Raw genomic sequence first — 14,749 nt, forward strand, 5'->3', positions numbered from 1 at the left:
CGCCCGCAGCGGGAACTGTCGCCCTCTTTTCTCATCTACACAATGTGCTGCAAGCCTGGGCGCCATCATGCCCTGAGACGTCAGACATCCCGCTCCTATCTTGTCCTGTGATCGTTGCTGTTCCACACTGTCAGAATCGCGTGCCCTCTTCGCATAGAGCAATCACTCATATCGTGCAGTATAGTCTCTGGCTGATCTTTAATCAAGAACACGCGCCCAGCCATGAGACAGCAGCCGACTGCCGCTTCCAACTCTCTTCGCGCTGTATCCGCTTAGCATGACTCGCAGATCGATTACCAGCCAGTCTCAATAGTTGTTGCAGTCTCGAAAGGCCCGGATGTGTGTGCTCCTTTACCCACAGACGTGGAGTTGCACCATCAAGGCTCAGAAATTGCATCCTTGTCTTTACCTTGGCCTTTTGACAAATCTCAGGTCGTTGCACATGCTTATCATGCGTCACGTTTGCGTACTGCGGGCCGGTCAGCCCTCCTGATGATTTACAAGGTCGAGCAACAGTGCCACAGATTGGCAGCTGCTGACGCGATGATTCAATCGTGCGCTTCGCTGTCACAGTATTGCTGACCGTATGCATGTACTTTTGGCTTTCGTGCTCTTCGTATCTGTCTTGCTCAAGCAGGAAGGGCCTTAAGACGATTGTCGAAGCTTACGAATAACAGCTATTGTAAGTCCTCCCAAAACATTGTTTCAAAGTACATGACCAGGCCATTACAAGGAGCCTGGAACCACAGGATGGAAGGGAGGACCTTCGGACCCCTCGCGCATGCTGCCCTCACGTCCCCACGCTCATCCGATTCGGCAACACTGTCATTTCCAAGTACTGCAGACACACCTCAGATGTTTCTCACGTCTATGATTTTCTCACTTTGCGGCGATAAGGGCCTGACTATGTGGGGCTTACACAAGCATGATGCGATGACCGTGCCACGCTTGCAGTTCTATGCAATCATGCCTTGCTTGATCCAATGATTTTCATGTGACAAATGGAGGGCCCGCTCTGCTGGGTTCTTCCATCAAGCAATCACAGGTCAGGGCGGCCGAATGGCAGAGCGCGTTGATCAACTTCTCAACACCTGCCATATGGATAAACCGAGAACGTAGCCTAGGATATCCTTGACTGCCTTCCGGAAATTATCCGGAGTAAATTGGACCCAGCATCCCGTCTTCACGACTCGGTCGAAGAAAGTTCAAAGCTGAACTGAGTCGTTATATTGTCTGGTGTCGATAATGTGTTACAATATTTACTGCATTGCGTAGCAGATGAAGCTCAGGGTTCCTTCTGCAAAGATCGTCAGGGCGACCGTTCGTCGTCACAAACAAGGGCCGGGATCTTGCGGCTCAATGTCCAAATCCATGCCGATACTTGTGCTTGAAGTTCATGCCAGTAGAAGCGACCACGAAAACCTCTGTACCATACTATAGGGTCAGACAGGCTAAAGGGTGCTGATTGGGTCATGTGAACAGCAACATTAGACGAAGCCACTGACGATATACAAGGAGGTTGTCCCACACCTTTACTCTGATATTGAGATGGGATGAAGTCCTTCCGGTGAACAGGAGAAAATTGCCTAGCGCGGCGATAAGGTATTGCAAGCCGAGGTCTATTTTCCCCGGACCACCTTCCGGAGAAATCTTTCATAACGAGCTTTTTCGAGCACTCAGGCCGGTCTCGGCTAAAGGCATCGCGGCGTTGGTCAGACCCTGAAATGTATCGGATGCACGGGCACTCCGAGAAATTTCAATTGACCATTGCTCTCGTAATTATCCTGCAGGAACGAAGATTTATTGACGACAGGATTACTTGGTCATTGAACGACTTTTACTATACTTTCCAAAGTACAAAAAGTTGGACTAGCCGCGAATCGAACGCGGGACCTTCTCCACTCAGTCAGAGCCACGATTGATCAACCGAAGATGCTAAGAAGACGTTATACCACTAAACCACAAGCCCTTTTTGATGAAGTGGCCAGCACCTAGTGGGATTATGTACTGGATGACAATAAAACTTAACAGTTGCGTATGGTCGATAGAACTGGTTGCTCTACCTTGGAAGCGTCCTTCCTGCTGCCTTCACCACTTCGATATGCAAGATCATATCAGCTAATGTTAGCGTATGGCCATATCCTGTGCGATACTACAGGAACGACTTCAATTCCGCCTCTTTTCCGTTCCAGCTTGGCCATAATAGGCTCCACCGAATTCCAGACTACCCCTTTTGAAGTGCTCCTCTTGGACCTTTCTCCATCCTCCCAACAGCCACCCTTCTGCCTCCCATACCTCGACTGTAATGTCAGCTTCGAAGCTTTGCCCCAGGAAGTTTTCTCGGTGTCCTTCCGCGAATGGCGAGCTGAGACCGAAGAAGGTTCCCTTGGGAGCACGGGCCTTGACAACGAGTTTCTGTGTCCAGGATTGTACGCTGAGTTCGAAAGTCCGATCTTCCCACTTCGGTGTAGCTTGCATCGTCGGACTCCATCCTCCGACTTGTACGGCCAGAGGTGGTCGAAACGTAAGACTGTGGCATGGGTTCTTGGACATATACCCCAGTAGGTAAGCCTCCAGTCCCAGGATCTGGCCTCCGGCGATACAAATTCCACTGTTGGTGGCTTCGTCTCGGGCTTGCACCCAGATATGCGCAGATGGGAACGAGTTGGCCCAATTCTTCTCCTGGTGCACCAGTGCTTTACCGGATCGATCTACTTGTGGTAGAGACGTTCCTTCGTGGTCATGGATCTGAAGCGTAAAGTCCACTTTGCTTGAGAGGGATTGCACATGCCAATGAAGAGGTATTGGAAAGTAAACCAACAATCCTTCCGGAGTAGACATCGATGGTGACCACGGTGTACGGGACTTTGTCTTTGCAGTAAAGTTGAAGTGTTCGTTGGCAATGGCATACTCTGTTGTCGAGTCTTCGTGACATATCACACGACCGCCGGGGAAATGCTGTTCGAAAGTAACACCTGAGCCTGATGGAGAAGCTGACGGCACAGGCATATCAAGTCTTTCTACCCAGAGCTCCTTTTGGTAGATCTTTGATGTATCTCGCGGTACATATGTAAATGATATCATGTGCGGCTTCTTCGTCGCTCCCGGTACTGTACAGATGATGAGAGCCAGGTGAGCGCCTGAGGGTAACTTGAATTTCGAATAGTAGCCTTCGAATGTGGCGCTCGGGTGAGGCTTGTAGTGCTCCATTGTAAGGCACCTTATGCTGCACGAAGTCCAATATGAAGCTGATGTGAAATAGAAGATCTAATGAGTTCGAGGTAGGAGCTTCCAGTCACGATTATTCCATCAAACAATATGTGACTTAGAAGCGATTTCAGCTGTCTCTGGGTTCACCCAATTACTGTATGAGCGCCTGACGTCGATTCGAAGGCTTTTAGTGTAGCACAGCAAAGGAGAACAGCAACGTGCAACCCTCTCGAACTCCGTATGTTGGCTTTTTTACCTCGAGCATCCATCAATCCAGTGTCAGTAACGTAGGGTAGTTTCATTGTTCCACGCATGTGGTAGCGGCAATAATGATGTCATACATCACCAAGCCAATACTCAAACGTCTGGAATCTCAACTTATGCAGGACATGCCGATAAGGTAGTTAAGTTATGTAGAGATATTCGAAGTCATTTAGATACCTTAGGGGGGCTTGAATCTGGATTTGATGGTTAGAATCGGAATGATAGTGATTCAGAAAGCTCAGATAGGACAAAGCATGGATCTGCAATGACATATCGCAAGCCCACCTTCTCTTCACATTTGTCCGCGATTTTAAAGCAAGGCAGCGCGAGAACAACACAAAATTCAAGCGTTGATTAGCATCACATCAAAAACATATGAGATTATTGGGAACGAATACATAGCAAAAGTCGACGCTCCGGTGGCTCTAGCCGATTGATTTGTGCTGTATTGCAAAAAGACAAAAGAAATCGTAGCTAAGCTTGGTTTCGATCCAAGGCCCTCCGGGTTATGAGCCCGGCGCGCTTCCGCTGCGCCACTCAGCTGATTTGCTACAGATAGTGTATATTGTCTGACATATATAGTATTTTACTTTCCTTGACAATAACCATCATTATTCTGTCGTTCATGATGTACGATGAGATCATTTCTATGTGAATTGTGATCTGAGAAGGTCGCCATTAAGGAACACCCTAGATGCTGCACAGAGGACAGAAGAACCGGCATGTGCTGCAGTGATTGTGCCGCGAAGATGCCAAGGGTCGGTCACGTTCGGCAATCTTAAGAAGCCTCGGTAAGGTCGATCTCTCGAGTATGGACCATAAACCACCTCTTGTATACCATATACACCACGCTGTAGATACAATCATTTCTAGTGACAGTGGTGAAGCCTTGTGTATAATTTCTCGTTACTCTACAGTATAGCTACTTGGAATACTAGGTCACGATCATTCTTCGGTATCATTGCTCTTCTTTCCAATGTCAACCTCTGTGTTCGCTCTGACGGAGCACGTCTTGCCGTGTTCGTATATACGTGAATATCCGCTCGCCACTGCAGAATCAAGCGAAGATCCTCTGTTCCTTGCAATAAAGCAATACACACCAAAGGATAATCCACATCCACGCAAAGGAGACTTGACTATTATCGGTGCTCACGCGAATGGATTTCCCAAGGTAAGTGATGCACTTGTAACACTTGTATCCTAGATCGCTGACGGTTCTCAGGAGCTTTATGAACCTCTTTGGGACGAGCTCTACGCGAAGTTGAAGGCTAATAACATTCGTATACGGAGCATATGGATCGCGGACGCAGCACATCAAGGGCAATCTGGAGTGATCAACGAGAAGACACTAGGCAATGACCGTAAGTGAATGAACAAGCTGAAAAGTATGGCAGAGCTGATTACCCCAAGCGTCGTGGTACGACCATTCACGAGATCTCTTCCTCATGATTAACCATTTCCGCGCTCAGATGTCTCCTCCGTTCATCGGCGTAGGCCACAGCATGGGCGGATTCCATCTAGCGAACTTGGCACTGATACATCCGAGTCTTTTCACGACTCTGATCCTCATAGACCCAGTGATTCAGCGAGTCACGAACCCAGAAGGCAATTACGCGCCAGCCAAAGCATCAACAAGGCGACGAGACCGATGGCCCAGCCGCGAAGCCGCTCGAACCGCCTTCAAGAAATCCAAATTCTACCAGACCTGGGACCCCAGAGTCCTGGACTTGTGGATCGATCACGGCATCCGTGACTTGCCATCCGAGCTCTACCCAACTCATGAACCAGAGGAAGTGACGCTCACCACCAGTAAACACCAGGAAGTCGCGACATTCATGCGTGGCAACTTCCCCGGTCCACTGAATCCGGCTCCATTGACTGCGCCGAGTCCGCTGACACATGGTGATGTCGATGTCTCCCTCGAGGACATATCGCCATTTTATCGCCCCGAGGCACTGGCTGTGTTCCAGCGACTGCCCTTCCTCAATCCAAGTGTTCTGTACATCTTTGGCGCTGAGTCGAGTCTATCGCAACCTCATCTGCGTGCAGACAAGATGGCTATGACGGGTGTTGGGGTCGGAGGCAGTGGTGGCCAAGCCAAAGGTCGCGTCAGCGAGGTCGTGCTCGATGCTGGACATTTGATCCCGATGGAGAAGGTCACTGCGACTGCTGACGAGTGTTCTGGGTGGATCGGTAAGCAAGTCACGAGGTGGAGTGAGGAGGAAAAGACTATCGAGGCTATCAGACAGTCGATCCCGAGGGAGCGAAGGGCGCAGTTGACGGATGAATTTGTCAAGTATGCTAGTGGTGATTTCTTTGGGAAGAAGAAATCGAAGTTATGAGGTCTTCATGATTCTCACGTAGATATTGTACCTTGCAGATGCGCTTCAGTAGTGGAAGCGGAAAATCTTAACGTCTGTGTCTCATACCACACTTAAGCTACCTTCGAGATCTATGCAGAAGGACTTCAACCGACCATACAACGAAGCACGTGCACCACCAAGAGGACACTGTGAAGCACATTATATAACATCAAATAAAGCAATATGAAGATGTAAAGTTGTTTAATTAATTGTCTTTGCATAGATGGATCTGGGATCAAGAGCCATCCACAACGCCTCCCAAATGTGATAGAGAGATAGAAAAGAAATATAGAAATGAGATACGAAATAGTAACGTAATGTTACAAAGGGTGATGGATCAAAGCCATAGCTAACGCTTAGAAAGCAAAAGCAATGAGACCGAGAAGACCAGCGCCGAGAGCGGCACCGGCCTTGACGGCACCGCCAGTGTACGATGAAGGCGTGGCTGAGGGGCTCTTGGGGCTGGTAGAGTTGGACATGCTGCCGCTGGTGGAGTTGGACATTGCGCCGCCGGCAAGGGTGGAGTTGGCAACGGCGGGTTCCATGGTCATGGGGTAAGCGGCGCAAGTAGCGTTAGGAGACAGAACGCAGTCGTCGGCCTGGCAGATGGACTGGAGCTGGGGTCCCTGAGCGGGGATGACAGTGGTGGGGGGAGCGCACTTGACGTTGAAGATGGAGTTGAGAGCCTTGCCGACAATGGCAATGTCGGCCTCAGCGACGCCGAACGAGGCAGCAGCAAGCGCGACGTTCTGGATGAACCAACCGACCTCGGCGGCATCGAGGTCCATGAATCTGTGGACGGAGGCTTGGGAGCCAAAGCCAGCGTAGGCAGGGAAGCCTGTGGCGGAGCAACCGAGGAGGGCACCGAAGTACTGGTACAAGTGTGTGAGGAGCATGTACTGCTTCGAGTCTTTGCCATTGGAAGGCATGTTCTTCATGAGAGGAGCGGCACCACCGTCGTCAAGGAAGTTGATGGCGACACCGGAGCTGCCACCACGGTTGGACGAAGCAAGTCCGCCGTTGAAGTAAGGCAGGAGGTTGACTTCGGTTCCCATGTAGTTACCCTTGGCAAGGATACCAGGGACGGCGACGCCAACATTGGGTTTCGTGTAGTTGCCAATGACAACTGTGTTCACGAGGAGGGTCAGGAGGGTCAACTGGTTGGCGCCAGTGTCGTCCTTCAGGAGAGCAGTGGTGTAGTAGCTGCAGATGGTGGTGTTTTCGGGTCTTTGAGCGAAAGCAGGGACAGTGGCCGCAAGGCCTGCAACAACAGTGGAGACACGCATTATGATTAGTGGTAGATAGACTCGTTGACAAGGATGAATCTTCTTTGCGCAAGGAAAACGAATGTGAGGTGATGAGGTGAGAAAAGATGAAAGCGACAATGTTCTCTTACCTGTTATTTGTACTTTGTCTTGAATACCTTACATTCCTTACCAAAACGGCGCGATCACCATGCCTTTACCCTCCTTGTTGTGCTAATTTCAAATTATCCCACCATTCGAATCCAATAAGATGCTATGGACGGGACAGAGTACGGTTTCACGTCATAGTTGCAATCAGTACCGCTCCCAGCGAAAATCAACCAACCAATTACCTCACCCCAATTTGTATTATGACTTCGTTGGTGCTGTTGTGGGGTCTCACGGCCAACGATGAGGCCTCAATTAGGCAGCGCCGGTGCTAGTAGTCTGGTGCTTGGTGATTCTTAACATGTTTTGGTATGAGTCCGGATCAAGACGTTTCCGACACTACCTCCTGAGCACGGATGGGAAATTGCGAGCGATCGTTGTCAAAACAGGCATAACCAAGACAGGCAGCTGGAAACATTGGAGGAGGTGGACGACATAGCCAATGAGCAGCGTTGGATTACAGCGCGGAGGGGGCCAAAAGCGGTGGATGTGACACGTGCGTTGAAAAATGCGGAGGCGACAAAGATTCGATCGTTTAGTTTAATATTAAGCTTGAAAATAGTGCGAAATAGCGCCCGTTCAAGCATGGATCTTTGGTCGAGACCGGCTAAGCCAAGTATCGAATGCTCAATGCGGAGTCTGCAATCGAAGAGAGCATTCGTAGGTGGCTGCGATCGTCCCAGAAAGAGCGTCTTGCGCTCATCTGCCAGATAACACCAGTGAAACTATGACTGACAAATTTCAGGCACAATGCAGGGACCCGGAAAGTGTAAGGCCCTCTGGGTTGTTATACTTACATAGTAGTGAGTAGGACCCGACCGAACGGAAAAGAGCTACATTTTATTTGCTTTTGAAAGCACTCTTCTCTTTGATCCAGGTTTCCATATCAATAAGACCGGGATGGATCTTTTTCAATCCTGGGATGTCGGCTCTGTAGCCATCACTACCGAACCAGCCGATCATATGACCGAGTTCAGAGACGCCCCACATGAGCGCGGATCCAAGGAATGAGAATGTGGTACCTAGGGGTGATCCGGTAGCATTCTCGAAGGCTTTGTCGAGCTGCGGCACGGTCAACTCAGCGCCAGCCAATCCGACTGCCTCGTGGTTCCACTCCTCGGGCTTAGCGAAGGCCTGTGCTGCAAAATATCCAATGTCTGCGGTTGCGACCCATTGCATTGGCTTGCTATCGCCAAGGGTGTTGTGCACAGCAGTCATGAAAACCTTTGTAGGGAATGCGGGCTGAAGATTGTCCATGAATGCCACTGGTCGGAGGATAGTCCAGCCCATCTGAGCAGCGTGATCACGAAGGTGGATCTCGATAAGCTGCTTTGTTTGAAAATGGGGGACGGGCGTCGGCGTGTCCCAGCTCTTCTCGTCACCGCCTCGCTCGACACTACTGTAAACGAAATGCTTGACCCCGTGCTTGACGCTCTCGTCAACAAGGTCACAACCTTGCTTGACTTCGCCCTCGAACGTGACTCCCTTGCCCATTGAGATTTGGACCGAGTAGACACCCCAAATGGGTTGTTTTGCAACCTCACTTGCGCTTTTGAATAATGTCGGAACATCGTCCAGGTTGCCCTCGACGAGCTTGATAGATGCAGCCTTCCCAGCGAGCTTCTGCGCGCTGCCACTTCTGGCATCGCGCGTCACTGCTAGAATCGTGTAGTCTGAAGCATTTGGTAAATCCAGGAGAGAGTCGATAACAGCACCGCCTTGCTTGCCTGTGGCGCCGGTGACAAGGATATTCTTAGACATGGTGAATTTGTGTTGTGACAAGGACAAGAAAAGAAAAAGACACTGCAACAAGGTGAGGAAACAATCGCAGAGGCAGACATCATGAGTTATTGCAGCCTTTCAATAATCACATGCTGAGTTCGACTTGCATACAAACCCCGGAACTGAGTACTCGCGCTTTGTTAGCCAGTCCGGACACCGAAAGCTTGGATGAGAGACGAATTGATAGGTTGCCGCGAGAACCCTGCGCGGTGGAGCTTTACCTGCATCAGATGAAAGCGTCATCCCTGATCGTCCCCGCATCCTTGCAGCTGCGTGCTATCGGATCCCCAAATGTGCAATGTAATCCTCCGAGATCAGCATGCATTCGGTTGATTGTACTGTTTGTCACCGCTAAGGCTGGCGCATATAGTTGTACGATATGTTTGTAGTAGAGTGTTTAGTGGATGGTCCGAAACGCGAGGTGACGAGGGATCGAAAAGATCCCAGTAGTAGGTCGGCTTCCATGCTGCAGTAGTATCGTTGCCAACACGTTGAGAAACAGCGAACCGTATATTGTTTCAATTGTATCACACCGTGAGGAACCAAAAAAACGCTCCTCATATAGCCAATCCATACAAGATCATGGACATCGGTACCTCCAACCGTTTAGCCACAGCTTATGCGTTGCTCGAAGCCTACAGCGCGCTCTCTCCAGATCAGATTCTCTCTCAATTAGACGACGATGGCAAACACCAGATACTTCCCGAATCGTTGGGTATGCCTGCACGTAGCAAGCAGGAATATGGGGCGCACGCTGCCGGCATCACGTCCGTCTTCAAGAGCTTCAAGATGATCCCACAAGCAATATACGAAGATGTTGCATCGAACGCTGTTATCATACATGCGAAAATGGATGGCGAATTGGCAAAGGGTTCCGGAGGAAGATGGGAGAACGAGTGCATCATGCTTTTGAGCATGAATGATGACGGGACGAAAATCGTCGAGATCAAGGAATTCGTGGACAGCGACAAGGCCATGAAGATGCGTAACAAGGTCAAGCCGAAGCATTTTGGACCTCCAGGCTCGGCACTTGCTGTGATCTCCTCAGCAGTCACAGGCGCGATGCCTGTTATCCTTGGAGGCGTGGCTGGCGCAGCTGTTATGTTCTTCTCCGGAAGGAGAGATATCCTTCGCATAAGATAGGAGTGACTGGGGTAGCTGTGGGCTGTGTAGTGCAGCATGTAGACACGATATTACATCCTTTCTGGCAGGATATGTATCTTATTGCATTACTACTTTTCGCGTCATGGCACATGGCACACTGTTCCGAAGTTTGAAGTAGCACACTAGCAAACTCGTGATTTTTCGCCTTGCGTTGTGCTCTGGCAGGTCTTCGTCGCGCTGTTCTATTGTCGCTCATGTTTTCCACTGATCGACATTGCGAATATTGACGTGCCTGAGTTCAGAATCCAACTTAATCGTGTTCAGCACGACACCTTTTCAAAATCTGTATCTTCGCTGTAAGGCTTTGAATGAGATGTCGCAGTGACCACAAATGACCACGAGTCACTTCTCTCATTCCTCGGATTGCCATCTGTATATATGAAAAGTATGACAATATTTTCCACCATTATTATCCCGACTGTGATTTGAGACATCTAAGAGGACTCCACTGAAGTGTTGGTCGAATATATCTTACATATCAAGCATCAGACAGAGGGCGACCCTGTCCTTTTCATGTAGTTTGTAAGATAAACCTATCAAGTCATTGTTCTAGCCATGGTCCCAAGAAGCACTCCCACAACGGAACTGCATCTGGCTAATGTAGCTGTATGAATCACGATGCCGGTGCGTACCTTGCCAATGAAAGGGAGCGTTCACGAATAATGCGGAGTAAGCATACGGCCTTGAGCGATACAGCCACGAAGCCCCCAGTCCCGTTGTTATCAGCTCAGGTGTCGCATTCATCCTACTTGATAATGCATCGACCGATAATCATTGTTCACCGTGCTCATATGGATTCGTCGACGTGGACTAGACAACATCGATCAAAGAACGCAAACACGCAGCATCACTGCAGGTTCTCGCCATCAGCAGAGACGTCCAGGTTGATCAACTATCCTTATCGCAGCACCCAAGAAGGTAACAGACAAGCCAATTAGAGTCAACACCGGGTTGACCCAGTGACACAACACCTGCATCCATGCCACATTGCAGATTGGCTTGACTTGAACATTGCCATTGTCATCGGCTACAGGTAAGCGAGTGTGCTACAACGCTCAGGCTGCCTAGAACTGTAAACATGGACTGGTCATCGTCAATCGGCCTCGCCTCCTCGCACCTCACCACGATTGCGATGTATTGTGATCTTTCTGCTACCCACTCACGATGGCTGGCAGAGGCGTACCAGGCGCACCAGGCGCGCCAGGCTCGTTAGCGTGACAGTGTACCATCGAGGCTCAACTGGGAGTGGGACCCGATACCAGAAATGTTTGGCGCCGCGACATATATCCCGCATTTGTACACTGTACGAGGGCTTTCGTCGAAAACCCCTGCCACTGCCAGCTCAAATGGTTGTGAAAGCAGATAAGGTACCAAGTAAGCACGCCTAGTTTTCAGAGATCTCAAACTCGTGGTTGTACAAATATCACGACTGCTGGTATTATTACTCCAGATACATAAGGGAAAGTCGCTGCAAGATTGCGCGCCTAAAGCCACCGATGTGTACTCCTCGAATCGTCAGGCCAAGTACACTCATGGCTCGGTCGAAGCCGAAGCCTATCGCTGACGCAGAAAGGCCGATGCGCATTTGAATTGTAGGTTGCAAATTGCATGCACTTTGTCCCAAGACCAGGGATCTGCTTCCTGTACCGGAAGAATTGACAGAAGTGTGCAGGGGATCAAGGCGGACTTTATGTATCGGATCCCCATTTTTGGAAGCCGGGGAGATGTCGTCAAGACTTATGAGCGGCCAGGGTCTGACCAGCCACTAAACAATCCGGACTTCGTACTTCTCACGCTAGCGTCAATCTACAAGCTAAAACTGCATGAACCAAGTGCCGTAGCATAAGTCTATTCTCACGTCGTGCAATTGGCAAAATTAAGATGCTCTCACCACGTGCTCTCACCACGTGCTCTGAAGATGTCCACGACCACGGCTGTGACCAGCATCGACTATGGACAGACTCTGCCTATTGATTGCAGTGTTGACAAAGTTCTGTCAGAGCAATTACTATTGATACGCGATCTATATTGGGCATCTTCGGCTATACAAGATAAACTCGAATAAAAAGATTGCCAAGTTGTTGACATGTATTAAATGAAGACCTTACCGATCTCGTTCTTCCTGTTGATGAAAATTGTTGACGTAGAGCTTCCATGTTCTGATGGCGAGGTCTGCCGTGATTTCATAGTCTTCAAGAGCCAATATATCATGCAGCCTGTGCATTTTTCATTGCTGCTTCCTTGAGGAAATCCTCTCGTGCTTGCTTATCTTGAGTCTCGCTTTCCCGCCACTCACGAATGACGGCAGCTGTCTTCTTCTCACTTCGAGGGTCGAAGGCCATCTGAAAGGGATCGGGTTTGATGATCAACAGTGACCCGGATTCATCCGTGGGTACCTCGATTTCCAATCCAGTCGCGGGATCAACCTTGCGCTTCAACGTGAAGCACCACGCAAGAGCGCCACAAGAAACGAGTAGCTCGTCCTGAGTGAGACTCATGCCAAGACACTGGCGCTGACCGAATCCGAAGGAGGTCATACCCTTGATGTTAGGAAATTGAGTGAGAGGCTCCTGAAAAGTAGGCCAGCTGGCTTCCAACCAACGCTCCGGGCGATAGCTCTCGGGATCGGGATACTTGACGGGGTTGAGAAGGAAAGCACTGAGGCTCTTGATTAGTATCCGGCTACTTTATGTTATATGACAACGGACTTACTAGTCGAGTGGGAGGATACGAACACCCTTGGGGATGAAGTAGCCCTTGTAATAATCATCCTTCTCGGTTTCATGTGCAACACCTGTGGGGACGTTTGGCCGCCAGCGCATGGATTCTTTGATGCAAGCACGAAGGATGGGAAGTTGAGGCATATCATCTATGACAGGCAGGCGATCACCACAAACCCGATCAACCTCGTCTTGAACCTTCTTCATCCATTCCGGATGGTGAACCATAGCGACCAAGAAGTAGTTCAACGGCCCAGCGATCGTGAAGATGCCAACGAGAGCAAGCATTCCCAGTACGGAAGAAGCTTCATAATCTCCAGAGAGGTTATTAGTCTTTTCAGTTTCGAGGAATTGACGAGTGAAGCTCCAGCGTGCAGTGCCGTTTTTCATCTTCTGCTTGGTCCTTACAAGGTTTTCCATCCACCAAGCTTGTTGTTCATCGTGCCTCTTGTGCTCAGCCTTCTTCCAAGGGTTGATCGCTTCGGGTAGTTTCCAAAGTGGAGTAATGATGTTCGTGATAGGACCGGCCGGGGACATCTGAGTGAGCAGGCCCCATGCGCTCTTGATACAGTACTCACTGAGGTCCGGCTCATCCCAGTTCAGCGTGCACATGATCTTCGATGCCATGTCTTCTAATGTGAAGTTGAACCCATCGGGATCGGTAAGTAGACGGAACATCCATCGTTTGACCTCATGATTCATGATGCCATAATACTGAGCGTTGGTAGCTTGTGTGAGATAGCCATGGGTAAAGCGGCGCTGTCGAGCCCAGTACTCTACGATCCATGTCAGTCAGATGATCATGGATGAATGTAGTCAGGTAACATACGATTATGTCCCATGAGTGGGAGATACTCCATGGATCCATGTGTACTCTTAGAATCGAACAATGATGGTACTGCGGGTCGATCTGAATTGTACTTCGCCTTCTTCACGAGGAGATCCTCAGCAATCTTCTCATCAGACACAATGATGAAAGGCGTGCCAAGCATCTCTGTGTAATATATGGGTCCAAACTCATCAGCGAAAGATTTGAATTTCTTCCACATATGTTTGATGGGCATATCATGTACGCGGCCAATCACCGGCAACAGAGTTGGCCCAGGCAACCTGTGCTCAGTCTTTTTGTTTATTTTTCGTACATTGTTGATGAATGAGAAGACTCCGAGTGCCACGAAGGCAGCGGCTGCAAAGAGTAGCGTGATAGGCTGCATGTTTGCACGTCGAGTTCGAAAGAAAAAGATTGATCCCAGGAAGTGGATGAAACGCAGTTGTTAACTTGCTCGCGTAAAGGCAGACACCGAGATATACTTCATGCATCCACCGCGGATCGAGGATGGAGGAGCACAGAGCAAGGATGATCGTCCTTCTGTCAAAAGCTTGAGGTGACACATTCTCTTCGTGGGTGCAAGGGTGTCTGGCTGGGCTGGGAAGATCGTTCACCACTTCCTGATCTGCAGGCATCTAGGTACATTGGGCTGGAGACTGCAGCATTACCCAGAAAAACGTGTGTCGACTAATGCATCATGAATCATCAACCCTACTCCGGAGATATACCAATTGCACCATAACCAAGAAAAGTGTACAAGATGCATACATGGGGATGAAAAGGGTTTGACCAAGCCGTTGGATCCCTAAACCCTCCAACAGCGTACGTGAGAGTCCTTACGTGTGGGCGCTGTTCGGCGGACCATGTCTGTGCCGTCCTACGATCAGTAATGGGAACCTGAGGATGTGTAGCCAAAGACGAGAAGATTGACAGTGATAATTCTGAGAAAGCGTCATAAGTAAGCCGATTGGATGGAAGCGATGGATTTCGTATCGCACTCCAACA

The 14,749-nt window shown here is 49.6% G+C and overlaps 6 protein-coding genes across 6 annotated transcripts; 2 read left to right on the forward strand and 4 right to left on the reverse strand.

The window, feature by feature from the left end:
- Positions 1–2,166: 2,166 nt before the first annotated feature.
- On the reverse strand, positions 2,167–3,210 carry AAFC00_005436 (uncharacterized protein; the record flags this gene model as incomplete). The annotated part of the gene is made up of 1 exon (XM_069345218.1): positions 2,167–3,210. The coding sequence occupies one exon, from the start codon at positions 3,208–3,210 to the stop codon at positions 2,167–2,169; it is 1,044 nt and encodes a 347-aa protein (XP_069203047.1).
- A 1,240-nt stretch (positions 3,211–4,450) lies between these two features.
- AAFC00_005437 (uncharacterized protein) lies at positions 4,451–5,816 on the forward strand (the record flags this gene model as incomplete). Its single annotated transcript, XM_069345219.1, has 3 exons — positions 4,451–4,645; positions 4,697–4,835; positions 4,885–5,816. The coding sequence occupies 3 exons, from the start codon at positions 4,451–4,453 to the stop codon at positions 5,814–5,816; spliced, it is 1,266 nt and encodes a 421-aa protein (XP_069203048.1).
- Positions 5,817–6,193: 377 nt separating this feature from the next.
- AAFC00_005438 (uncharacterized protein) lies at positions 6,194–7,123 on the reverse strand (the record flags this gene model as incomplete). Its single annotated transcript, XM_069345220.1, has 1 exon — positions 6,194–7,123. The coding sequence occupies one exon, from the start codon at positions 7,121–7,123 to the stop codon at positions 6,194–6,196; it is 930 nt and encodes a 309-aa protein (XP_069203049.1).
- Positions 7,124–8,089: 966 nt separating this feature from the next.
- On the reverse strand, positions 8,090–9,010 carry AAFC00_005439 (uncharacterized protein; the record flags this gene model as incomplete). Its single annotated transcript, XM_069345221.1, has 1 exon — positions 8,090–9,010. One exon carries the CDS (start codon positions 9,008–9,010, stop codon positions 8,090–8,092), a length of 921 nt encoding a protein of 306 aa, XP_069203050.1.
- A 603-nt stretch (positions 9,011–9,613) lies between these two features.
- AAFC00_005440 (uncharacterized protein) lies at positions 9,614–10,174 on the forward strand (the record flags this gene model as incomplete). The annotated part of the gene is made up of 1 exon (XM_069345222.1): positions 9,614–10,174. One exon carries the CDS (start codon positions 9,614–9,616, stop codon positions 10,172–10,174), a length of 561 nt encoding a protein of 186 aa, XP_069203051.1.
- Positions 10,175–12,402: 2,228 nt separating this feature from the next.
- Positions 12,403–14,129, reverse strand: AAFC00_005441 (uncharacterized protein; the record flags this gene model as incomplete). Its single annotated transcript, XM_069345223.1, has 3 exons — positions 12,403–12,853; positions 12,908–13,691; positions 13,745–14,129. The coding sequence occupies 3 exons, from the start codon at positions 14,127–14,129 to the stop codon at positions 12,403–12,405; spliced, it is 1,620 nt and encodes a 539-aa protein (XP_069203052.1).
- Between the last annotated feature and the right edge of the window lie 620 nt (positions 14,130–14,749).

This window comes from Neodothiora populina (genome assembly GCF_041146345.1).
Source record: "Neodothiora populina strain CPC 39397 chromosome Unknown canker_contig_5, whole genome shotgun sequence".
In the NCBI taxonomy this organism is placed as follows: domain Eukaryota; kingdom Fungi; phylum Ascomycota; class Dothideomycetes; order Dothideales; family Dothioraceae; genus Neodothiora; species Neodothiora populina.